The 25435-nt window shown below is 55.3% G+C and overlaps 8 protein-coding genes across 8 annotated transcripts; 4 read left to right on the top strand and 4 right to left on the bottom strand.

Moving 5' to 3' along the window:
• Window positions 1-2362: 2362 nt before the first annotated feature.
• CCM_04992 (Concanavalin A-like lectin/glucanase) lies at window positions 2363-3531 on the top strand (the record flags this gene model as incomplete). The annotated part of the gene is made up of 2 exons (XM_006670137.1): window positions 2363-2432; window positions 2507-3531. 2 exons carry the CDS (start codon window positions 2363-2365, stop codon window positions 3529-3531), a joined length of 1095 nt encoding a protein of 364 aa, XP_006670200.1.
• Window positions 3532-4812: 1281 nt separating this feature from the next.
• CCM_04991 (uncharacterized protein) lies at window positions 4813-5772 on the bottom strand (the record flags this gene model as incomplete). Its single annotated transcript, XM_006670136.1, has 1 exon — window positions 4813-5772. The coding sequence occupies one exon, from the start codon at window positions 5770-5772 to the stop codon at window positions 4813-4815; it is 960 nt and encodes a 319-aa protein (XP_006670199.1).
• A 1809-nt stretch (window positions 5773-7581) lies between these two features.
• Window positions 7582-10717, top strand: CCM_04990 (pheromone processing endoprotease KexB; the record flags this gene model as incomplete). The annotated part of the gene is made up of 2 exons (XM_006670135.1): window positions 7582-7618; window positions 8169-10717. 2 exons carry the CDS (start codon window positions 7582-7584, stop codon window positions 10715-10717), a joined length of 2586 nt encoding a protein of 861 aa, XP_006670198.1.
• Window positions 10718-11168: 451 nt separating this feature from the next.
• CCM_04989 (vacuolar targeting protein Atg24) lies at window positions 11169-12669 on the bottom strand (the record flags this gene model as incomplete). Its single annotated transcript, XM_006670134.1, has 2 exons — window positions 11169-12326; window positions 12403-12669. 2 exons carry the CDS (start codon window positions 12667-12669, stop codon window positions 11169-11171), a joined length of 1425 nt encoding a protein of 474 aa, XP_006670197.1.
• A 690-nt stretch (window positions 12670-13359) lies between these two features.
• On the bottom strand, window positions 13360-15014 carry CCM_04988 (LETM1-like protein; the record flags this gene model as incomplete). The annotated part of the gene is made up of 2 exons (XM_006670133.1): window positions 13360-14903; window positions 14957-15014. The coding sequence occupies 2 exons, from the start codon at window positions 15012-15014 to the stop codon at window positions 13360-13362; spliced, it is 1602 nt and encodes a 533-aa protein (XP_006670196.1).
• Window positions 15015-16233: 1219 nt separating this feature from the next.
• Window positions 16234-17322, top strand: CCM_04987 (amidinotransferase; the record flags this gene model as incomplete). The annotated part of the gene is made up of 1 exon (XM_006670132.1): window positions 16234-17322. The coding sequence occupies one exon, from the start codon at window positions 16234-16236 to the stop codon at window positions 17320-17322; it is 1089 nt and encodes a 362-aa protein (XP_006670195.1).
• Window positions 17323-19110: 1788 nt separating this feature from the next.
• On the top strand, window positions 19111-19729 carry CCM_04986 (MFS transporter, putative; the record flags this gene model as incomplete). Its single annotated transcript, XM_006670131.1, has 3 exons — window positions 19111-19161; window positions 19233-19621; window positions 19669-19729. 3 exons carry the CDS (start codon window positions 19111-19113, stop codon window positions 19727-19729), a joined length of 501 nt encoding a protein of 166 aa, XP_006670194.1.
• A 256-nt stretch (window positions 19730-19985) lies between these two features.
• Window positions 19986-24454, bottom strand: CCM_04985 (ABC multidrug transporter, putative; the record flags this gene model as incomplete). The annotated part of the gene is made up of 2 exons (XM_006670130.1): window positions 19986-23617; window positions 23668-24454. 2 exons carry the CDS (start codon window positions 24452-24454, stop codon window positions 19986-19988), a joined length of 4419 nt encoding a protein of 1472 aa, XP_006670193.1.
• Between the last annotated feature and the right edge of the window lie 981 nt (window positions 24455-25435).

Raw genomic sequence — 25435 nt, 5'->3', positions numbered from 1 at the left:
AGCGCCGGCTCGCGCGCGAAGCGGCCGGCATCACGCGCGGGGCGGCGGATGACGAGGACAACAGCGGCAGCGACGAGGAGCGCGACCCGTGGGAGACGGCCGCCGACAGCGACCCGGAGGACGCCGACGAGTGCATCTTTGACCCGGCCTGCGCGTACGACAACGCGCTCCTGGCGCGCATGAAGCAGGCCGAGGTCGCGCAGGACGCGCTCGACATGCACGCCGCGGCGAGCGGCGCCCTCGACTTTGCGCTCTACGTCACCGGCCAGAACGAGGCGCTGACCACGCTGGAGAACAAGGCCCGCGAGCTCAGCCAGGTCGTCAAGATTGCCAGCTTCCGCGGCCCCGAGCGCCGCCACGCCTACCGCCGCCACGCCGCCCGCTCTCAGCTGCCCGCCGAGCTGTACGACTGCTTCCACACCTCCATGTCGGGGAACCGCGGACCGACCGTGATGCTGAAGACGCCCGTCGCGCGTAGAGCTGCCCGCGCTCCAGTGAATGCGTACTAGGTCAACAGGCTGGCGGCTTGCTGCTGCTGCTCTCCCAAAGGGAGGAGGAAGAAGCAGCGGGCCGCGGAGGTAGCCAGAAACTGGAGACCTGGGATGATATACGAAGTTATTTGATCGATGTCTCTTTCGTAAGCTGCAGGCTTCTCTCGAGGAAGAGAGAGCCTGAAATGTTTCTCACAGCTTCATGCACACATTGGCGTTGGAGTTTTCGGTCAGTGCTGAAGAATGGTAGGATGGACTGGCACTTATTTGCAGCTCTGTTTCCTCATATGTAGTTTTATGCATTTATGAAGTAAAACGCTTGCAACAATGTTGTAGACAAGACCGCAGCACCATAGCATTTAGTCATCCTGCCCACCGACAAGATTTGCCACAGGCATCATCACCAGGAAAAAAAGAGCCGTCGATACAAGCACCCAATTCCATCAATGATCACGACATGTACACGAGAAGCGATGACCGACAAGCGATGGACGCCTACTTTCACGACTTCTTACGACCGACTCCTGCCGATCAAGAGAATTTGACGAGCACTCCCACCGCGTGCCGCTACAGATGAAGAGCGGAGAGGGCAGGGAAGTACGTGATTTTCTAGCAACGGGCTCTGATATATAAGCCGTTTTTAGAAAACATTGCAAGAGATGAGCGTGAATGTGCCAAGCTACTCAGGTAGTGTATTGAAGGGCGGTCTAGGGTCAGGCAGAAAGTCTGAAAAGAGACTCTAAACCCTAGCCCTATCTCTTATGGCATTAGAACAAGTGCTGGTCTACTCCGTAGATTCTTTTGGTATGCGAAAAATCCCTGTCTCTTATACCGGCCCAAAGCTTGCATGGCCCTGCAGAGACCATCCGGAAATACGGCGACAAACCCTGCGTATCCATTGAATACATCCGAGACCCATCGATGCTTCGCTTATCGAGACACAAATATTTAGCAACGGTTCACTCTTTCTCAGGATCAACAGAATATGCCATGGCAGGACTACAACGACGAGTACCGTCCCATTGCCCGGTTATGCCCATTCTGCGGTTCCTGCGGCCGCATCATGCAATCAGATGTATGCGTCGCCCAATTTGCGCCATGAAGTAGGAGTGGGGGTTCTCTCGTAAGGCTGAACGCCTTGTGATGAAGAACAGGCACGCTCCGCCTTCCTCCACGAGCCCGTTGAGCTAGTTATTCCAAGCGAGATGAGAGGCGGGGTCACCGCAGATGAACAAGCACCGAAGCAGACACACGCGACGAGTGTGGCGTAATATTGAACGTCTGCCCTGCCACGGCTTGTCAAGACGAGACGGACAAGTTGAGACGTGAGCCAGGGTCTATGTATTGTCGCGACGCTGCCTTTGTTTATGTCGAGGCTCAGGCCGCACCGCAGAACAAGCCCTGCTGTCGAGGCTCGCATTTCCAGTCGCGTTTCTCGCAATCAGGCTGCTGCGGCCAGTTGACCAAAATAGGAAAAACCAGTTCCTCGAGGCTCGCCCCTCGGTGGACAGCGAGCACACGCCCCCCAGCGGCCCGAAGGATTCTTGCGGCCCCTGGGCAATGTGTGACTCTGCTGCGCCCATTCTATTCATGGACGACCTGTTTGTCTCATGGTCCCCGCTCACGGTTAACCAATGTAGAGTAGCCACTGAGGAATCAGGCCCCAGCCTGATCAAGACGGGGGTCGGCCGAAAGATGCGACTGATTATAATAAGCAACATGATTCCCCGGCGTGATTTACATGTTTTGTTCTCTTCTTGGTTTCTTTTTTTCCTATACAAGACACGCTTCAATCGGTCACTACCTGCTCTTGCATTTTCCTCTTTCACTGCGTTGCCTTTATCGTCTGCCGTTCGACTTACACCACCATCATGCTGTCCAAGTCCTTCATCGCTGCTGCTCTCGCCCTCGCCGTTTCGGCGCAAACGTCTACCGACTGCAGTCCTCTTCTTAAAGGCACGTTCTCTTTTATACAAGTTCTTCGCATCACAAATTCCGAAACTAACTTGTTCCAGACTGCCCCGCCGATGCCGCCGTCGGCAAAAAGGGCATCAACTGCGACTTCACCAAGGGAGCCTGCGACGCCTTTGACCACATCGCCGGCAAGGCCGTCACTTACGGCCCGCGCGGCGCCGTGAGCGCCGTGGATGGCTCGTTCCAGGCGCCGACGCTCGTCTCCAAGGCGGCGCTCTTCTTCGGCCGCGTCGACGTCGAGATGCAGGCAGCGCCCGGCAGGGGCATCGTGACCAGCCTCGTGCTGCTGTCCGACGACCTCGACGAGATCGACCTCGAGGCGCTCGGCTTTGACAACGCAAACATCCAGTCCAACACGTTTTCGCGCGGCGACAAGGACAAGCACGACCTGCTCGGGCTGCTCCCCGTCGCCGACCTCACCGGCGCTAGCCACCGCTACACGGTGGACTGGACGACGGAGCGCATCGAGTTCTACGTCGACGGCGCGCTCAAGCGCACCCTTAAGCGCGCTGACATCCCCGACCGCTACCCCGAGAGCCCCATGCGCGTCCGCTTCGGCGCCTGGGTCGCCGGCGGCGACGGCAACCAGCCCGGCACCATCGATTGGGCCGGCGGCCGGCCCGACTTCTCCAAGGGCCCGGCCGCGTCGTACTTTAAGAGTGTCACCGTGGTCGACTACGCCGGCGGCAGCTCCGCCACCGACAAGGACGTCAAGGAGTACTCGTACGGCGACCGCACCGGCAGCTCCAAGAGCATCCGCGTCCATCTCGCCGATGGCAGCACCCCCAGCGGCGACAGCCCATCCGCGACGACCAAGTCGAGCTCGAGCGAGTCGTCCGTCACTGGCACCACGTCTGCCAAGAAAGCGGCTTCTACCACGGAGAGCACCTCGACGACGAGCGAGCACGCGAGCAACTCGACCATCACCACCAAGACGGCCACCTCCAGCACCGCCAAGCATACCCCTACTGGCTCGAGCCCGGCTACCACGCCGAGCCTCGGCGCGGCTGTTGGTCTGAGCATTGGTGCGGGTGTCGCTGCCGTGGCCGCCTTTTTGGCACTCTAAGTGTTGTGCCGGCGTGTATGGTCTGGCAGGCCAGTGACAAGTACTGTATTCGGCGTGGCGTGTATGATTAGTTCAGGTTGGAGCTTTTTCATAAATCACAGGAGTGGTTTTTCATCCTGATGCGTTACAGAATAATCGACTTTATTTACTCTAGCTACTCAATACCATTTGCTTCTTGGACTATGCTCATAGGATGTTCAGCGTAAATACAAAATTGAACAGCGGCGCTTACAGACGCAACCTTTCACCGTCAAGCCGACGACCACGGCGAAGGGTCCGGTCTGGTCGGCGGGAGTTGCCCTGGCCAACACGGGCTGTGCTTGTTCTCATGGGGCCATAGATGCACCGGGCACGACGCGCCGAGGCTCTTCGCATGCGGTGCTCAAATCATAGTACCAATGATGGTGGGTAGGCTGATGGCAACCTGCATTCCTGCACGAAATGGCGCCTAGGCTGACCAAATTTCGTCGCGAAGAACCCCAAAGCTTGATTTTGAGTAGAATAAACGGTGATGAGACTATATTATGCGATAAAGAAATAGCGCGAGAAGTTGCGGGCTGCAGCACTGGATTTGTCCAGACTCTCGCTCCAAAACACTTCAATATAGCACAGTCAGTGCGTCATCCAAAGATGTCGACTGGCCGAGCGAAATTGCAAAGACTATGCATGTGCCTTGCGTTGCTGGCAAAGTTGTAAGAACGTAAGCTTAAGGCAGCAAGCGCATGCAAACTATCCACACCAGGAATATGGTGTTTGTACCATCCGCCGCATGGTGAAGCGGAAAAGTGGGCGAAAAAAAAGGAAGAAAGAAGAAGAAAAAAACACAGACAAAAAAAACATACAGCAGCCGGTGTTCGCTGGTCGTCACCGACCCAACTACTAATCTGCCGGTCAATAGCTTGATTTCAGCGGAGCGGACGGGACGCGATATTTTCTACTGCCTATGGCCGTATGTACCAGTTGCTTACTGAAATAAGGTTATATAGCCATGCAGCCCCGATCACGCCACGCCATGGCAAGGAACAGCCTTATATAAGATAAGATGTATTCAAGGCTAACAAGAGGTGACTATTTGGAGAGAAGGTTTATAGGTTTATAGGTTTATAGCAAATTAGCATTGTTTTATAAAACTAACTACTATGTATCATGCACCATGAGTAGTGTTTTCTGGAAGTGTTTAAAGTAGAGATCTCGGAAAGAAAATGGCAGATCGCCCCAGTGCGCCCGAAAGGACAGAGCGCCAGGTGGCTGCAGCCTAACGGCCAAAGGGCCAGGTGTATTTTAGACCTCTGCCACGGCTTCCTTCAGCCATGCTGGCGGGTTCTTGGCGCTGTAGTCGTCGCGCAGGCTCTTTTCACCAAACACGGATGGCGGAAAGAACTCGGCCATGACGGGGATGAGGCCGCGCGAATCGCGAAGCATCCTGACCTGGGCAGACACGTACGTACCCGAGAATCCCATCGTAGGCCGACTCAGGAAGACAGCGCCGCAGTTCAGGAAGAAGACTTCGGTCTTGGTTCCCACCACCGCTGTCCTGCTCTCCACGTTGTCGTCCGGGCTGAAGACCAGGATGCTGTCCTCGGGGCTGTCCACGACGTGGTAGGAGGTAGCGTCGGAAATGGCACAGCTGGCGTCGTACTCGACGGCCAGACGGGCTGCGAAGAGCGCCGCGGTGGCGCGTGTCATGCCCTCCATCAGGGCGACGCCGCCGCCCGGGCACATGATGGACGCCCCGACTGTGCCGGGGGTGTCGATGATGTCCATGGCAAACTTGCAGAGACCTTCGCTGCGGCGGGGAATGTTGGTGACGGACACGTCAAACTGGCCGACGGGCACTTGCTGCTCCTCGACCGCGTCAGCGCGCTTGCCACGCTGGTGTTGGGCAGCGAGGATGGCAGCAAAGGCGCCGCTATCCAGACCCAGGTCGGGGGCGCTGCGCTGCGTCGCAGCGCCGGCGCCAGCCCACCCGTCCTCGCCCGCCTCGGCCACGGGCACCTCGGCGGCCGAGTCGGCCGCCATTGCCTGCTCCTGCCTCTGAGCCCGATCCCGGACGTTGCGCACATGGCAGGAGTACTGGCATCTGTCGTCGCGAACAGACATGATGCCGCGGACGACCTTGGGAGCAGGCACCGTGCTGCAGTCGGCGTTCTCACAGCCCGGAGCGAGACGCGGAAATCGGCTGGCTGTGGTGAAGCCGGAGAGGGTTGCGGCACCCAGTGCCATGAGGTAGGAAGGACGCATTTCTGGACAGTTTGACAGAAGAAACTGAGTTTTTTTGGACGAATAAAGGAACGAACGAAGTGAATGTATGAGTTGCTTGTGGAGTTTGTTGCAGAGTTGGGCAGAACAATGTCTTTATATAGATAGAGACACAACAGCCATGACTTGACCGCACTGCGATATTATGGCCTGTTGTTGAACTGAACCTTCCTGAAAGTATCTCATATAACACAGATACACAGCCATATATCGTGAACATCTATATGCCGCCGTACAATGGTTCTACGTCCATGATTCCATGATGACATCCATTACTCCACAAATAATAGTAGACAAACCTGGTCTCGATATTTGGGTCTCCGTGGCAGGGCCGCCAGATGGCTTCTCTTTGACGAGCCTGTCTGTTCTTGCCCGCTCTGCTGTTTTATGAACCTGGTGTCGCGCCTCTCCCTGATGAAGCCCGTAGACTATTTAGGGCAAAGACGGCAGCAATTTTAGCTGATATCGCCTACGTAGAATGTTTACTTCTTGCTGTCGTCGTAAACTCAACAAAGGCCGCGTCCCATACTGGTGGTGCGTGCGCCGGGGTGAGTTTGAACAGAGAAAAAGACAACCCCCCGGAGTAGCTCAGACCGAGCAGCCCTGTGGAAACTAGGTAGGTAGCCTTGCATGATTTTTACTGTAGTCGAGTCATGCACCTGATCTTCAAGATTAGCAAAAGAAAAGAAAAAAAAAGGTACAGCAATTTCGGCTCCAACGGAAGTCAAGCTCTGGCGGAGGACTGAGTCCGACTGACGGGTATGGTGTGATGTGAATCCACTCCATCAGCACCCCAAAACCACTTGTCTACCAGCTTGCCGCGGAACAACACCGATGAAGGAGTGTCTGATCTTCGTATTCCTGACGGGCCGACAAGGAGGGTGGGTGCAAGAGGGGTCGGCGAGGGCACTCGGGCACCCGGTGGCGTGGCCTTTGCAATACGTCAAGCAACAGCGTGCCGAGTCTGTGCACCGGGCAGCCGCGGAGTTGTGCGAGGCAGAGACAAGGCTGGTCCTGTTGTCGCCCTGTAACTACGTCACATCCAGGAAGCACATCTCTCCGCGCGCGAAACTCAGCCGAAAACTGTACTGGGCTTAATCACGACATTGGCCGAGCGAGTCTATCGATTCTTAATAAAGTCATAATATAATCTTGATAAAATAACCAATTTTCAATATAAAGCCTACGTACGGCCAGCAGGTTACTCCCTGGACTCATCCGATCATTCATCACTCAACAGGCGCCCCGTTGACCGAATTTGAGAGGAGACCCGCGCGCGTAACAGCTTCATGGCGCATTGCTGGCACACTGTCGAGAATACCAGATTTCTCTTCGCGAGAATAGTATAGATATGGTCCAGGTTTTCTAACAGTTGTCTTGGATAGTAAAGACTTGCAAGATGTACTGCGTAGCTATATTAATAATTTTGGTGCGAATTCGATATCACATTATTTGAGAAGCGTATCTTGCCAGACTTGGCAGGTGATTCGCAGTTTGGGACAGGTACCTGGATAGTAGCAGTTTCAGTGCCAAAGTGCCAACGTTGTAATTTGACTGTGAGGTTACAGGGCCCAGCTCAGCAGAAATACCCTATAACACTATGGCGGGGGCTGTCTCTGCCGCCAGTAAGGAGTAGTCGAGAAGACAAAAAAACAAGTTCATGTATTGAACAGTCAATATCAATACAGAATATTTCTACCTGATAATATGATAATATTTCTTTACACGCTCATTTGCCACTCTGACGCCCGCTTCGCTATTCAAACCTATTCAGAGCAGCAAGCCACCAAAATGTCCCGAAAATCCCCACGAACTAGCGCCAGACTAGGTACGTACCTGCCTAAAAAGAACGTATTTTAGTGCTTGGCGTTCCAGGCGCTCTGGGCCCATTCGCGGCCAATCTGGCCAATGAGAGTCGTCCATCTGCTGACAGAGCCCTCCCTGTGCCTCCGCCGCCCAGTCCAAGTGCCACGACACCTTCAACATCAGGACGTACGCTCGCTCCGTCATTACTTGCGCTCCCCCAAGCCTCCCGTGCCCTCTGCCATTGTTTTCTGTCGGGCTGGGGACTCACGCTTAATTCTACCGTCTTTCATTTCGCTCATCACCCTTCTGCATTGTGCATTGCTTTTCCGTTGGACTACCGACGACAGACGACCGTCGACCACAGCCAGCCTGCCCTCGTGCGACGGACCGTGTCCTTGCAAACCTAATATACCCGACGGTGTCGACTTGCTCACGCCCCCCCGCCAAAGCCTTGATTGCGCGTACATATACAGCCCCCAAACTCGATGCGGTGAACCCTTCAGCAGCCCCCCTCGACACCTCACCTCCCGCGTCTTGCTGCCAGACAGCAACCGCCATAATGAAAGTCGCAGCGATTCTCGGCCTCGTCGGCCTCGCTGCCGTCTCGACTGCGCAGGTCGCGCGCGACTACGATGCCAACGACTACTACGTTCTCCATCTGGATGAAGGCGTCCATCCCGCCCACGTCGCCGACCGTCTCGGCCTGCGGCACGAAGGCCCCCTAGGCGATCTCGACCAGCACTACATCTTCACATCTCCTAAATATGATCACGATGTCGTCAAGCGGCAGCTCCTCGACCGACGGAGACGGAAACGAGACGGCTCCCACGATATCCTCGACACTGTCCGCCTCGCCAGGAAACAGCAGCCGCGGACTATGCTACAGAAACGCATCCCTCCACCTCCTTTACTTGCCCCCCGTGCAGAGAAAAAGCCCGACATCGCAGCCGTAAGCAAGCAGAAAAACGTCATGCGGGTGCTTTCCATCAACGATCCCACATTCCCTGGCCAGTGGCATCTGTTCAACCCAATCCAACTAGGTCACGACGTCAACGTCACTGGCGCTTGGATCGAAGGCGTCACAGGCAAAAACGCCACTGTCGCCATTGTCGACGATGGCCTCGACATGCACAGTCTGGATCTCAAGGACAACTACTTCGCCGCGGGATCTTGGGATTTTAACGACAACGGCCCCGAGCCGTCGCCAAAGCTACCCGAGGATGGCCACGGAACCAGATGTGCCGGTGAAGTCGGTGCCGTCAGAAACGACGTGTGCGGTGTTGGTGTTGCTTACGACGCCAAGGTGGCCGGCATTCGCATCCTCAGCAAGCCCATCAGCGACATGGACGAGGCCGAGGCCATGATTTACAAGTACCAAGAAAATCAGATTTACTCCTGCTCCTGGGGTCCGCCAGATGATGGCCGCTCTATGGAGGCTCCTGGCGTCCTCATTCGCCGTGCGATGCTCAAGGGTATCCAAAAGGGCCGTGCCGGTCTTGGCACGATTTACGTCTTTGCCTCGGGCAACGGTGCCGCCTCAGAAGATAACTGCAACTTTGACGGCTACACCAATTCCATTTACAGCATCACTGTTGGTGCTGTGGACCGCGAAGGCAACCACCCATACTACTCGGAGCACTGTTCTGCCCAGCTCGTTGTTACATACAGCAGTGGAAGCGGCGACTCCATTCATACCACCGATGTCGGTCCCAACAAGTGTACAATCTCCCACGGAGGCACGTCTGCCGCTGCACCCTTGGCCGCCGGTATTTTTGCTCTCGTCATGGAAGTTCGCCCAGATCTGACCTGGAGAGATCTTCAATATCTCGCCCTCGAGACCGCCGTCAAGGTCGACGATCCCAACGCCGGTTGGGAAACTACTGCCATTGGCAAGCACTTTTCGCATACATTTGGCTACGGTAAAATCGATAGCTATGGCATCGTCCAGATGGCCAGGACCTGGGAGAAGGTCAAGCCCCAGGCTTGGTACTTTTCTCCCTGGATCCACGTCAAGACGGATATTCCTCAAGGGAATGAGGGCCTCGTCTCCACCTTTGAAGTTACCAAAGAGATGCTCAAGGAGGCCAACCTCGCTCGCCTGGAGCATGTCACCGTCACGATGAATGTCGACCACACCCGTCGCGGTGATCTTAGCGTGGACCTCGTCAGCCCTGAAAAATTCGTCAGCCACATTGCTACAACCCGAAAGATGGACACCCACGGCACCGGCTACATTGACTGGACCTTTATGAGTGTTGCCCACTGGGGCGAAAAGGGTGTCGGAAACTGGACCGTCATTGTTCGGGACAGCAACGTCAACGACCACACCGGCAAGTTTGTCGACTGGCACCTCAAGCTCTGGGGCGAATCCATCGATGCGGACAAGGCCACTCTCTTGCCCATGCCCACCGCCAACGACGATATCGACCACGACAAGGTCGAGACGGTCACCATGCCCGCCATCACCACATCCGTCCCGCCCCAGGCGACGCCCTCCCACACCGACACCGTCTCGCTGCCCGACGACCACATTGACCGCCCGACCAAGCCGGCCGGCGGCGCGACACCCTCGCCAACGACCTCGGATCCGGCCAGCACCCCTGCGGACCAGAAGCCCGCCGAGAGCAGCCCGCCCGCGTCCAACTGGATTTCGTGGCTACCATCTTTTGGTGCTTCTAAGACGGCCCAAATTTGGATCTACGGCGCCGCTGGCCTCATTGGCGCCTTTGGTATTGGCCTCGGCATTTTCTTCTACGTTGCCCGCCGCCGCCGCCTCCGCAACGACTCCCGCGAAAGCTACGAGTTTGAGCTCCTCGACGAGGAAGAAGGTCGCGACGGCAGCAGAGCCGCCGGCGCCGGCGGCGTGGAAAAGGGCCTCGTCTCGGGTAAATCGGGCCGTCGCACGCGCGGCGGCGAGCTCTACGACGCATTTGCCGACGGCAGCTCCGAGGAGGATTCCGACGACGAGTTCGACGCCTACAGAGATCGTTCGGCCGACCGCCTCGCCGGCATCGAGCACCTCCCCGAGGACGAGGAGCAGCACGTCATTGGTGACGAGAGCGACGAGGATGACTTGGCCCTGGATGAAAAGGCCGGTCAGGCACGGCCCCTGGCAAAATAAAGCGAATTTGCATATTTCCTTACTTATCCATAACGTCTTTCTTCTTTGTTCTTACTGCGTCTTTTCATTGGGTTGCGCTTGCTTTCTTAACATGTATACTTTTGTTACTGTATCGTCATTGCTTTGCATTGTTAATCATGGGGGAAAGATCCAAGGAGGAGCTGGGAGAAAAGGGGGGGGAAGAAAGTCCAACATGACAAGCTGTGGCAATGAGAAACAAAAGATACCACAGGATAGAAATACAGCATTTCTTTTATACCATGATTCGTTTCCTTGACAAGACGTGATGCTTTACATTCAAACACAGAGGGGGCTGGGTGGTTGGATAACTCATTTTTCCTAATGAAAACGCCTGAAACGACAAAAGGACGACATTCGTGGCTGTTGAACTGACTTGCCACAGTGGTTCAGTATATATACAAGTTGGACGAACAAGATCCCGACAACAACCTCATGCAGCCACGATGCCCTGCTTCTCCATCTCCATAATGTACGTCTCCCACGTCTCGGCGACAGATCCGTAAAACGCGACATGGGCGTCTGCCAATCCCGCGAGTTGGCTCTTCATCTCGATGCGCTTGATGCGCTCAAAGTCGCCCGTTTCGCGAACGACCTCGTCGTCGAAGCCGTCGCTCGTGTGGCGCGCGTTCTGCACCTCGTGCGTGAGCTCCTCGACGCGGAGCTCGAGCTTGCGCGTGCGCTCGCGGCGGGCCTGCTCGTGGTCGACGCCGCGGACGTCTTCGAGCTTGGCGCGGAAGAAGCCGCCGGGACCCGACGACGCGTGCCCCGCGTGGAGCTGGTCGCGCTCGGCGGTGGACTTGTTGAGGTACTCGGTGAGCTGCTCAAAGTCGAGCTGCTTCTGCTCGCGCGCGCGCAGGAGCTGCTTGAGGGCGAGCGAGTAGGCCTGCAGGTCGCGCAGCGAGCCGAGGTAGTCCTGGTCGGTGACGTCCTTGAGCGTGCGCAGCCGCGCGGCCGTGTCCTCGATGGACACGGCAAACGCGTGTGCCGATGGCTCGACGCCGGGCTCGAGCGTGATGAGCTTCTGGAACTGCTCGGCGAGGTCGCGCAGGTCCGTCTCGAGGTCCGCCTCGCGACGGACGACGCGCGCCACGACCTTTTCAATGTGGTTCAGGTCCTCGTCGAGCTTGTCGCTGCGCTCCTTGACCTCGATGAAGCGCTTGTCCGGGCGGTGCACCTTGGTGAAGGCGTTGATGAAGGTGTCGGCAAAGTTGTCAAAGACACCGCTGGACCCGTTGGGGTCGCTCGGCAGGCCGCTGCTGCCGCCGCCGCCGGCCCCCGCACGCGTCGTCTTGCTGCGCACCGTGGCGTTCCAGTCGGGGCTCTCGAGGAAGCTATGCAGGATGGGGGCGCGCCGCAGCACCGGGTGCAGCGACAACCGCACGAGGAAGCGCTGCAGCGAGTGCGAGCGGCGCGAGGTAAAGTCGCTCCCGAACCGGTCCCCGCGCACGTACTCCATGCGTTGCTTGTCGGGCAGCGGCGGGACCGCGGTCGCGGGGAAGTCGCGCATGAGCTGCTTGTAGAGGAAGACAAAGTCGGTGAATCGCCGTCGGACATTGGTGTCTTCTCGCTGGAACGAGGGAAAGGTAGACTACAAGATTGTGGCGTTAGCATCGGACTCGCTGGCGTGGCATGGCCGGGGCAAGCTGCAACAAGCTGCAACGTACGTGTGTCGTAATGAGGTAGGATACAAAGGCATCTTTGCTACCGTCATTCTCCTTGATAGGAGTTCCGACGGTGCAGTCCAGAATATGGCCGCCGCCCGTCGCGTCCTGCGGAAGGCCAACCTTGCCTGTCGACGGCGGCGCGGCTCCAGCATCGCGATCCGAGGCACCCGTTTGCTGCGGCGGCATGGCAGCGGCGCCGTCGGTTGGCTCGCTCCACGAGACGCTCGAAAAGTTATCTTGCTCACGCTCCGAGCCTTGTGACGCCATTCTGGGCTTTGAATCTGCGGTCTGTAATCTGAGGGACAAGAGGCGTCGCCTTCGGCTCGCTCCGGACGAGGCGGAGTCGAGAATGTCACAAACAAAGGTAGCCTGGACTACGAGAGCTGGGCGTAGCGGGGGGCAACGGATAAGTAGGGGGGTTGCAATTTGGCCTTGAAGCACTATATGAACACTCCGAACTGCGTCAATACAGGGCAAGAAGAGAGGAAGGACGAGTTGCGTTGAGATGAACAGAGCCGAATGTCGGATGGCAACCTGGAAGCTGGCCAATGTGGGGGATGATGTACAGTGGCAGATAGCGGCAGATAGCCTCTGTTGCTTCCCCCGCCAGTGCCTGCACCGCCGCGAACAGTGAGGAACAGGATTACGTCATCTAGCAAGCCACACAAAGAAAGGTAGCAGCATTGTCACCCATCTCATGTTTGCTTTCATTTGACAATGAAAATTCGAAAAATGCATATTCTATTTGCTGTTCCAGTGGTGTCGAGATATGTCTATTTGCGCTGTCCCCAAATCCCACTTCCAATTCCGTGTTTGATTGTAGTAGTGTTACAGGCCATTTGTTTTCCTAATGCCGTAAAAGTCGTACATATGAAAAAGACAAGTCGTAGAATTATAATAAATGAATGGGGGCCTTTTGGTATGACAACATGGCGCATCGTCAGGGACCTGCGTCGCTTACTTTTGTTCGCTGGGGGGAGCGGCCCTGGCCTCTTCCTTGGTCACCTCGACCTGGTCCTGCTCAGCGTCGACCATCTCGCCAGCTTGTTTCTTGCCAGCACCGGCCTCCTGGGCGTGCTGCTCGCGCTCCTCCTTCTCGTCAATGTCCTCGACATCGCGGGGGGTTGCCATGCCGGTGCTCTGGCTCTCCTCGTTTTGTTCGTTCTCGTCCTCAATCAGATCCTGCTGCTCGCGGATGACCTCGAGACGCTGCTTGTTGGTGGCGGCGCCCTCGGCGTTGTGCACTTCGAGCTCAATCTCGTGGTAAAGCTCCTCGGGAATCGAGGACAAGACACCGATAAGAGCCTCAATTTGGCCGCCGCCCTCGCCAGATCCCTGGCCATACATGTAGGCGTTGCTTAGAACGAGCAGCGTAGAAGGAACGCGCTCCTTGAGACGGAGATCCAGCCAAGTCTGCAGGTCGCTGCGCATACGAGCGGGGGAGATGCTATGGGTGCGGATACCACGGGCGGCGCATGCCACCTGCAGCTCAGCAACAGTCAGGCTGTCGACGCCCTCAAAGCTGATGGCACGATCATCTCTCTTAATCTGCTTCATGCGATGGCGGATCTGATAGCGAAGCATCATGTCGGTACCGAAGGTGTTGAGAGTCATGTAGCGGCACATGGAAACAAGTTGGGGTCGTGACAGGTTGTCGAGGGTTAGGTCATCGCGGAAGACCTGGCAGACCTTGATGACGTCTTCGTTGGTGGGCGCCTCGCCAGTGGACCGGACCTTGCGGAAAAAGTTGGCAAACTCTTCCTTTTGCGCCGTGGCAGCAGTCAAAGGCAGACCAGTTTCCTTTAGTGTTTGGCGGAGGAAACCGCTGACTTCTTTCCTTGTGCTTCGAAGAATGGTGGCCTTGGCCTCCTTGGACTTTTGGCCCTCGAATGTGCTAGGCAGCATGTTGGGGAACAGCTTGAGCGCGAGCGGGAGAAGAGCCTCGCCCAGCGGCACAATAATGAAGACTGAAAATGGCACAAGACGGCCCAGATCCTTGACAGTTCGCTGTAGTTGTCTGTGCTCTCTGCGCGTGAGCTCGTAGCCAGCCGCCATCTTTAAGGCTAGTCTCCAGCTAATCTTGACTTCAGCGACCAGCAGCTTACTACCATCCCAGTAGTGGCGGGCTTCTTTCTTGACTTTTTGCCAGAGAGTAAGCTTCTTTTCTTCCTTTTCTTTTTTGAGCAACTCTTTCTGATGCGCATGCTCATCCGACTTGGCCATCAGCTCCTCCATCTTCGCTTCGTCTTTGGACAGACCGGCGTCGGACGCGGGTTTATCTTTGGCGTCAGTCTTTGCGGATAAGGTCGCGTCTTTAGCGAGAGGCTTCTTAGCCTGCTCGGCATTGAAGCCAGGAGGCGGGCCAGCCGAGGCATCGGATCGGTGATGTTCGGTACTGATGTAACGGGCAGGCACAAGCAAAGCGAGCGCGGGAATTTGCGATTGGCGCAAAATGTGTCGGGATAGGAGCGCAGGCTGAATACTACGGGAAATATGGCGCGCTGCAAAGTGGTTAGCCGACGCGATGCTGTCACGGCTACAAGGTTCAACTTACAGGCAACCCCTAGATTGCCGCGGGTCGCCAGCTGAGCTGCCCTTGACGAGGCGCTCATGGTGACGGTCGGGTATAGGGCTGATGAAGAGGATAAAAGAAAACACCAAACACGTCTAGACAGACATGGGTAGTTGGTGTTGGCGGCGATGGTGGCGATGATATTGTTGGGAAGATGAAAACCCGCCGCAACGGATGCCAGAGCCTTCGATCAGGGTCTAGTGAGATTTGGCTGGCACCACTGCCAGGGCGACGGGGCCAGCTACCGGTTCCTCCGCGCCAGTTACGTACGGTGAGGTGGCGGCCACATCTCGGGACCGAGATCACGTGCTCAGTCACGTGGATGGTCTCACATTTCCCGACCGTCGTCTAGAGACGCATGTTGATCAAGTCAAGAAGTCTTCGTCATAATTTCACCTACAGTATCCGGCCTGAGAAAAACAATTGTGTGCTGCCGGATGGCATTGCAGAGCAAAAGCCGGGCAGTGCTCCAAGAGTCGGAGTGTTTGTGTCCAAGTCCGAGGTCAAATCTAACCAGTTGCAATAAGGAACTGATAATGCACTATCAAAAGTCGCTCTTCAAACACTATCAATACTTGGCATAGCAAAGTCAGCATAGTGCAGTATCTCATCAACTAGGCTGACTTTCCGAGGAGTCAGAGATGCTTCTGCAGACCCTAGACACCCAAGCACTCGAGTAGTCAGCATCGAAGCTGACTACATCAATGACGTCCAAGGATGGGAACTACATCAATGACGTCCAAGGATGGGAACTACCATAACTACTATCTAGCTCACGCACTTGTACTATGCTGGTCCTGCAAGGTGAAATTTGCGCAATTCGTGGCAGGCGAGCGATGCTTGACGTTTATGCCCAAGTTAAAATAACCCTGGGTTGCAGGATGGGATAATTGCAGCCGGCCTCGGATTTGGCAGCAGAAAAGAGCAACTAAATCACGAAACAGGACTTCAATATGGTACCAACAATTGGGTCTGAGGCTGACTACTCGATCCCAGCAATCGTGCAGCGGTCGGCTGCACCATACACAGACACACCTATTGTAATGTACCTTTTCAGCACCTATGCGGCATCTCGCCGAAGGGATGCTATTATTGAATTGTTATGCAGGCCCTGTGTGACGTGTCTGACACCAGCATTCAGGCCACCATAAGATCCGTCGCGGGGTATAAAAGACGGTCTTGTCCAAGTCCCCACGGATCGTTTGCAAGCATCATCCACTGATTTCCTCTCGATTGTCCTTCACTATTATCCAATTAACATGAGGGTCCCCATCCGTCGCGTCGCTCCCACAATGTCCAAGGAGAAGCTGGTCAACGCCGACGACGAGTGGTCGCCGCTCAAGGCCGTCATCGTCGGCCGCGCTGAGCACTCGTGTTATCCCAGCGAGCCTCGGCATTTGACGCGGGCCTTTGTGCCGCCAGAGTTTCTAGATCGGTTCCGGCCGCACAACCCCTTCTCCGCCGAGATTGTGGAAAATGCGCAGCAGGAGCTGGACACGTTTGCCGACGTGCTGCGGCAGCACGGCGTGACCGTGTACCGGCCGGACGAGGTGGACTGGCTCAAGCACGGCGGGTACACGGGGGCGATGCCGCGCGACCGGCTGCTGACGGTCGGGAACACGCTCATCGAGTCGATCCCGGCGTGGGGGTGCCGGCAGAAGGAGATTGAGCTCGGCTTCAGCACCATCCTGAGCCATCTGTCGCACCCAGAGGACGCGGCGTGGCGCGTGTTCCGGGCGCCGGTGCTGCACGGGCGCGACACCATCTACAACGGCAAGGAGCAGGACAAGTTTGACCCGGCGCACGACTGGGCCATTAGCAACACGCGGCCGGCGTTTGACGCTGCCGACTTTATGCGCTTCGGCAAGCACCTTCTCGGCCAGCTCAGCCACGTCACGAACCAAAAGGGCATTGACTACCTGCGGTCGGTGCTGCCCGAGGGCTACACGCTGGAGCTGATTGAGCCGACGTACGCGACGGTGATGCACATTGACACGACGCTGCTGCCGCTGCGCAAGGGGCTGCTCGTCTTCAACCCCGAGTACATTACCGAGGAGCGCCTGCGCGGACTCAAGGCGCTTGAAGGCTGGGAGTTGCACGCATACCCGTTCACGCCCAAGGAGACAGGCCCGCCCAACGGCCCGGAGCAGCCCATGGCATCGGGGTGGCTGGTGCTCAACGGGCTGAGCCTGGACGAGAATCGCATCTTTGTGGAGGAGTCCGCGACTGAGTTTGCGGAGTGGATCAAGGAAAAGTTTGGCATCGAGGCCATCATGCTGCCGTTTAAGCACGTCAACAGCATTGGCGGGTCGTTTCACTGCGCGACGGTCGATTTGGTGCGAGGGTAGGTGTTGATGGGGCGATACCAGAACGTCGAAGGTACCTACCTTTAGTCGTCAATTGAGCCAGTCTTTACATTCGTACAGCGATCGTTTTTCATGCTTGTGCTGTCTTCTGTCATCTTCAGGTACCTTAGTAATTAGTACCTGTATGTACCAGTGCGCTGTAGTTGCACTATAAATAGCGGGAATCCACTAGCTCGGACAATCAGGGGCCGCCGCCGCTGTCAACACCAGTGTCAAGTTTTTAGTGCCCGGAGAAGTGCTAAACTAGAGAAGTGCTAAACTAGCTTCGGGATACCTTGTGGTTTTTGGTGCATGCTTATTAAGGTATATATTTCACGTTATAGAGCATAGGTTGTGCAGGAAAAGGCCAGCGGGCGACAGCCTTCTTTCTCTCCCATTCGCAGCCTTACCGCCTTGCCACTGCAAGGTAGTACGATGCTTACATGACCCAACGAGTACATGGGCTGAGGGAGCGCCCCCCTTGCCTTCTCCGCACCAACAACTCGTCAAACGTGTTGGCACAACTACTGCCTTCGCTAAGATCCCAGCGTACAACGGCAAAGCACCATCTCGAGACGCAATCACGACCAAAACTCTCTTCTCTGCGTTTAAGCAATGACTTCTACTAATACGACCTATACCGAGAGCGATCCCCTCCTGCGAGCGGGTGACGAGTCCGTGGATGAAAATGCGCCAACCATAACGCAGGTGCTAGAAGAAGACGACAATCGAACTATAGCCCAGAGGCTTGCTATTCTATTGCCATGCTTAATGATTCTTGTTTGCATCATGGTTGGAAGCAGCCTGATGGATGTGCCACTGAATGAGATATCCGAGGCCATCATATGCAGAAACATCTTCGGCACCGTCCCCGAACCAGCGTCTGATCCACGCTGCAAGGGAAGTCAAGTCCAGTCTGAGTTGGCATTGATTGCCGGCTGGGAGTTTACCTTTGGCTTCATTCCGAGCCTGTTAGTAGGCGTACCCTTTGGTCTAGCCGCTGATAGGTACGGCCGCAGAGTTGTTCTTCTGCTAGCCAGCGTTGGCACTGTTCTTTTCATGCTAGCTGTTATTATCATCTGTGAGTGCACTCACGGTCGTCTGTTTGTGGTTTTATTTTGGCACTGCATCTAACTCACTGCCGTGCGTGCGCTTCTTGCCTTAGGTCGATATCCCGGCACATTCTCCCTTAGGTTGAGATGGCTCGCACCGATTTTCATGCTGATTGGTGGCGGTGTTTCAACACTCAACGCCATTATATATACCATTGTGGCAGACGTGTCGACAAAAGCATATAGGTATGAAGGCATCTTGGCATGTTTTGTCCCTTGAGCACCATCCCGTACTCTCCCTGAGACCGACCACCCATCAAGCACATTCCATAGCGTACACTAATCACGTCACAGGTCCACCGCCTTCTTATACCTGGCGACAGCAGCCACTGCCTGCGGCCTGGTCGCGAGTCCATTGACGTATCTAATGATGAATGGAGGTGGTGCCTGGTTTACCGTCTTCTTTGGGTTTGTGTTACTAGCTCTGGCCATACCCTTGGCTGCTTTCCTCCCTGAGACACGATGCACTGCAGTTCTTCAGAGGGCAGCGGCGGTTCGCCATGTCGCTGAGAGAAATCACCGCGACGACAAGCACAGTTCATGCTGGAATGTGCAACCAGTCATGCGTTCGACGTGGCAGCATCTGTCTTTGATAAACCGCACGCTCTTTGCTGGAAACCCCATTGTCGGGATACTGCTGTTCAGCACAGTATTCATTACGCTAGGCAAAAGTGTCGTCATGTTTCTGCTTCAGTATGTGGCGAAAAGGTTTGGGTGGTCTTGGGCCAAAGTAAGCAACCGAGGCTGCATGATTTCTGCTTCTTCTATTGCTTTGATGACTGACCATTCAATTTGTCTTAGGCTAGTCTACTCATCGGGATCAAGTATGCAGTTAGCATTGGTCTTACAGCCATTGTGTTACCTACACTGAGCCAAGTGCTGTTGAAGACTGGCATGGCACCACACATCAAAGACTGGTGGATTGTTCGAGTGAGCGCCATGATTGGTGTGCTTGGCGCGCTGGCAATGGGCATGGCTCCCACAGTAGAGCTGTTCATTAGCGCCTTGATCTTTACTGAGTTTGGCGGAGGCTTGCAAGTAGCACTACGCGGTCTTGTGACGGAGCTGGTGGACCAGTCGCATATCGCGCTGGTAATGACGGTGCTAGGCATGTTCATGACCATTAGCGAGATGGTTGCCGGCCCTCTCATGGCGCAGATGTTCAAAGTGGGCATGGACTGGGGAGGGTTGTGGGTTGGGATGCCTTATATAACCTCTGCGGCAATGCTGTTGGTAGGCACACTTCTAGTGACCTTGCTGCCAATTGGTCGACACATGGCAACTTGACCACCGGTTGAGTTGGAACGATAAATGGTTCACAGATTATGGCACCAAAACCAGCTACGTCAACGAATACGAGCAAGACCAGACTAAGGTGAGTACATGATTGTACTGACCTGATTTCCGCAGATCAGATATGCTTTCAAGTGATTGCCAGTTGCAATACTGGGAGATGGAGCTTTTCTCCTAGCTACTACTTCACCTGAAAAGGCCCTTTCGTTTGTTCTAGGGCCTGAAACAACTTATTCTCATATATTTCCAATCCATGCCTTTTTACGGGCGTCTGCTATTCCATAGTGCTTGGAACTCTGAGCCCGGCGTTGCGAGCAATTCATCAGGACTGCCCACCTCGGCAACCTTGCCGCCAGCCATGACGACAATGATGTCGTAGTGCCGCACAATCTCCAGACGATGTGCCACCTCGACCACGGTCTTGCCGCCAAGGTCGGGCCCAAGTGCCAAGCGCACCTCGTCGTCGGTGCGCGTGTCGACGCTGCTCGTCGCCTCGTCTAGCAGGACAACGCCACCAGCCGTGCTGCTTCCGCATCGGAGCGAGATGCGCGCCATGCAAATAAGCTGCAGCTGGCCGGCCGACAAATTTAAGTCTTCGTGCTTGGCGTCTAGGCCGCCGCGTGATTGGAGGAACGGCCACATGGCCGCCTTGGTGAGGGCTTGGATGAGCGGCTCGTCGGCTTGCGTCTTGCCCTCGGGGTCAAGGCTGTGACGCACCGTGCCGGGAAGACGAAAGGCATCTTGAGGGAAGGCTGAGAGCCTGGACCGAATCAGCTGTCGGGGAAGCCTGGCCAGGTCGATACCATCGATGCGCATGGTGCCACTGCGTAGCTCAAGGAGTCTTGACAAAGCAGCGATGAGAGACGACTTTCCGCTCCCCGATCGTCCACAGACACCGACCTTGGTTCCAGGCTCAATCATGAGAGTAACACCACGGAGAATGTCCTCGCCGTCGTTGCTATAGGCAGCAACAACATTCTCTAGCTCGATGCGACCCTGTGAGGGCCAGTCTACGCCGGGCTTCTCCGTTTCTTCCGACTTGTTCTCATTGGGAGTGTACTTGTTGAACCATTTCAATCTGGCAATGGCACCGAGCGAAGTCTCGAGCTGTGTCCAGGCCATGATGACGCTGGATAGAGTGAAGTTGAAACTGATGACGTTTACCAAGGCCAGGCCAACGGCACCTCCAGAAGTTGACGAGGGGAGAATGACGGCGAAAATGACGAGAACCAAAGCCATTCCTGCAGAAAACAAGTCCAAAACTACCTGTAGCCAGCGCTGGATGCAGAACATTATGTAGTAAGGCTTCTGCGAGGTGTTAAGACGCTGATAGTTCTTGGCCTTTATAGCGCGGGCCCAGCCAAATGCGCGGATTGTCGTAAGGCCCGCGATGGTTTCCGTAAATTGCGTGTACAGCGGGGACTTGAGTTCTAAGTTGAGAAATCGGATCTGACGAGAGGTTCGTAGATAGTATTGTTGAATCATGTAGACGGCAATAAGTCTAAAGGGAATGATTACTCCAACATAGGACGCCCTAGAAGCGATGACGGCTGTGTCTGCAATGGCCTGTACAACTAAAATAACAGTCCCTATAAACGCTATGGGTAAAGCTTGATTAATGAGGCTTATATCTTGACTGAATCGATTCAGGGTGATGCTATTGTCAGTTGAGGTGAAGAAATGTAGAGGCGTACGTATAACAGCCGTTAGCAAAGTGGTGTGAAGACGATTGGCAGATCTCGGGACGCCCACGATTAAGAAGTACGCAATGATGATAGGCTGGAAGAAAGAGGCGAGGATGGCAAAGGCTATGTAGCCTCCCATGTAGCGGAGCTTGCTTGTGTTAGTCCCCCTCTCGGTCCAGAGCCGAAGCCAAATCTGAGGCATCTTTTCAATGCCAACACTGACACAGACTAAGATGACAGTGATGACGACGATAGAAATGCCCAGCGCCTTGAGATAGATCTTGTAGTAGTCAATGTCTCCAGTTTGACGACTTAGCTTAATCTTGACCTGCTTTGTCTTCTCCTCAATGTCGAGCTCGGCCCTCTGGAGCGGCTTTTTGAACTGCACGCGCTCAACGGGATCCTCGAAAACGACAGTAGAGTCAGCCTCGTCCTCTAGAACACCCCAGTCAGAGGGCCCGAATGCGCTGTATGGAACTTGGTTGCGCACAATGCAGCCGTCTTTCATCATGGTGATATAATCAGCAGCTGTTAGGAAGTTGACATTGTTCGTAGCCATAACGACGGTCTGGCCATTTCTGCGGAGCAAACCATCTCGGCTGAGGAGGCGATTGAAGACAGATTTGGACGTTTTGGTATCGAGGCTACTGAACACATCGTCGAGGACGACAAAATCCTTTGCAGAAAAGACGGCGCGAGCAAGAGAAACTCTCTGCTTTTGGCCACCGCTGAGAGCTACACCTCCCGAGCCCACCAGGGTTTGCTGACCGTTGGCAAGCGCTGCAAAATCTTCATCAAGACCACACGCAGCGACTACCGTTTTGAACCATTTTTCATCGTACTGGGATTGGCCAACGATATTCTGCTCGATAGTGACATTTAGGATCCACGGTGTTTGGTCGCAGTAGGCAGCATATTGAGAGCCAGAGTCCACAGAACCCGAGTCAATTGGCAATTCGCCGACCATGGCTTTGAGGAATGACGACTTGCCGCATCCCACACGACCTACTACCATGGAGAGGGTCCCACGATGGACTTGTAGAGAAATACCGCGAAGAACACCTTTCTTATCACCAGTAGAAAAAGTCGCATCCTTGAACTCAACCACAGTCCCTGACGGCTCCCGAACAGAAATGGAAGCCATCTCAACGCCCCGAGAGCAATGAATGAGAGGTATGGTCTGATCGTGAGTGGACAAGGGAGGACAAGACTTGCCTGACTTGTCTGACAAGCAGCGAGGGTCTTTGCGGACTTCGGACAACAGGAATTCTTGAAGACGGGTAAAGCTGCCGACTATACCGAAGAGCTGCATCATGGACACAAGAAGAATCAGTATCGGGTTCGACGCAATGGCAATGATGGAGAGCGATGTGAAAGCGGCGGCGACACTAAGACCCTCGCCGGCCTTTGTCCAAAAAATAGCAGCAAGAATGACAATGACTGGAGTGGTAGACGCCGAGGCTGTTGCAAGTCCATGCAAATAGACCTGAATCCAGCGAAACTTGACCGAGAGTCTCAGTTCACGGGCCCTCGATTCCTGAAGGCGAGCCAGGAAGAAATCGGTCAGACCCATCATCTTGACGCCCTTGATTTGGCTGAGCATGTTGGATGTATCACCAACTCGCTGCTGGATGGCCGTGTTCCATAGGACCCTCGCTGGTCCGAGTTTCGGCGCAATGACGGCAGCACACACCGTGGTTACAAGGGCGGGAACAAGAATCAACAGACTCGGGACGCCAACCTGTCGGTATAACAAGAAAAGCGACAATGGAAGCTCAATCAAGGCAGCCCAGATGTCGTGGATAACAGCTCCACCTGCGGCGATGCCTTCGACGTCGGTGCTCATGAGTGTGACGGGGGCCATGTCGCGAATCCCCGAGGCCTCGATTTCAAGCGTTCTTTTGAACACGAGAGCAACAAGACCACCGCGGTACATGGTAAGCAGCTGATACGTCGCATGTCGATACCAGGCGTGGCTCACGGCGCGTCCTGTGTAAAGGAGGATCGTGGCGCCAATGAGGCTCGCGCCTTCTGTCCCGTTTCTGTTGTGATCCCCTTGCGAAACATAGCCAACGACCGAGGAGATGAGGAAGGGTTGCGAGAGAGTGAAGCCGCTGTACAGAAGCCTGGGAAGAATCCCCGCCGCGAACTGACCCTTGTACGCCAGAAACGTGCATTTGAGCAGACTGTTGCTGCCTTGTTTTCCATCTAGTACGAGTGAGAAATGGCAGTTAAAGAAGGTGTCTGCAAGTACACACCAGTATCCCAGACCTTTTCCAGCTTTTGCAGCAGGATCTGCGAATCAAACTTGGGCGCCATGGGGCCCATGTGATTGACGTCCAGCACAGACGTGTAGCCCATGGACAGGAAGCCGTTCAGCCACCAAAAGACGCTGCGGCTGATGAAGCCGGCGCGCGTCTCGCGCGACTGCGACTTCTCGCGTGCGAGGAGCGTCTTGGGCATCTCCTCCAGCACCAAGAGACACAGGCGAGCCAGCAAGGCAGCCGTGAGGACGCCCGCCAGCGGCGGCTGCTCGGCGGCGCGGATCCATGCGGTGCGGATCGAGGCGACGTGGAGGATGCTGCTGACAATCAGGTAGATGCTGAGCAGAAGAGACTGGCTCGGCGAGCGACGGTGCTCGAAAAAGGACAGCGCGAGAATGGTGATGCTCTCCAGGACACCCAGGACGCCGTCTGCGATGGATGTCTTGGCTCTGTGGGTTGCTGGGAGACTCCAAAGAGCCAGGACGGCAACCTGCAGCGCAAAAAGAACACCAGCCGTTGACTGTTTGCCGTACGCAGTGATTAGTGCTACAATCAAAAAAAGAATCTGGCTGTTTTCCTCGGGAAGCCTTACCAGTTTGGCGAATAAAAGCGTGCGCGAGCCAACGCATTCCCGTCTCCTCCACAGCTGAGCAATGCGGCAGGGCGCGACCAGGACAAAGGCGACGGCCGGCAGAAGCGAAAACAGGCTGTGCTCAAAGACGAGCGTAAAGTCAAAGTAGCCCGGGAGCTTGGGGCCAAAACCATCGTCGCCGGACGCCATGATGGTGAGTCTTGTTCACAATGGTTCAATAACAAAAGTGAATTTCGCATCGCCAGCTCTCCCTGCTGTTCTGACGAGGGTGCCTCCTAAACTACTTGTACGGTTTGTCTTTGCGGACTTGTTGGAGTTGCTCCTGTAAGTATACAAACGGGGTCGACGGGCTGGAGGTGACCGCGCTGGACGGGCTCTCGGAGTCTACATGCAGCCCGGCCTTTTGCACCCCATGGTTGGGTGGGTTGAGAAGAGCAGCTTTCGTGCCTGTTTCCCCAATCTAGTTTTTATCGTGGTTGGTGTTTTTTTTCTACTTTGTCGTTGATGCTGGGTATGACCGGGTTTGGCTCATGCGTTCGTTATCTCACTTGGCACCGCCAACCTTGTCTTCTGGTTTCGTGGCAGCGGCCACATATAGGCTGAAAATGATCATGTCTTGCGTCAACTTGTCAACTTGTTCGTTTGTTTCCCGACTTCGGGGTTGCTTTCTCCCCGATAAAGCCTTTTACCTGCTGGTTGGTGACTAGTGGCCTTTTGCCTCGCCCATGCCTCACGAGTGAGTAAGTCTTGGCTCTGCGGGCGGCGGCCTCCGTATGAAGCCTGGCGCCGTCCCATGTCCTTTCCCGGCCCTCGTTCCCGGTCCTCCATTATTAATACCTAGCGCGTAAGCCACTTTCAGGTAATTAAAACGGCTTTGGTGTGCGATAGCGCGTTGACATGGAGGTATCTGCAATCGTGGTTTACCGCTGAGCGAGCTATCTATTATCTCCCCGCAGCTAGTTATCGCTTGAGCCTGAGCTGAAATGACCACGTGAGAAATTCCCACATTACGCCTACGTGGAATGAATGGTCGCGAACGATGATTGGATTTTCTGGAATCCGTGTTGTTGGACAGGACCACTCCAGGACCTTGGGCTGGATGATAGTAGCGGAATTTCCGAGGAAAATGGTCGCTAGCATCTCAGAAATGAAAGCATGCCACTAGCACAA

Source organism: Cordyceps militaris (genome assembly GCF_000225605.1).
Source record: "Cordyceps militaris CM01 unplaced genomic scaffold CCM_S00003, whole genome shotgun sequence".
NCBI classification, from domain to species: Eukaryota; Fungi; Ascomycota; class Sordariomycetes; order Hypocreales; family Cordycipitaceae; genus Cordyceps; species Cordyceps militaris.
This window is presented reverse-complemented; position numbering and strand designations above follow the sequence as displayed.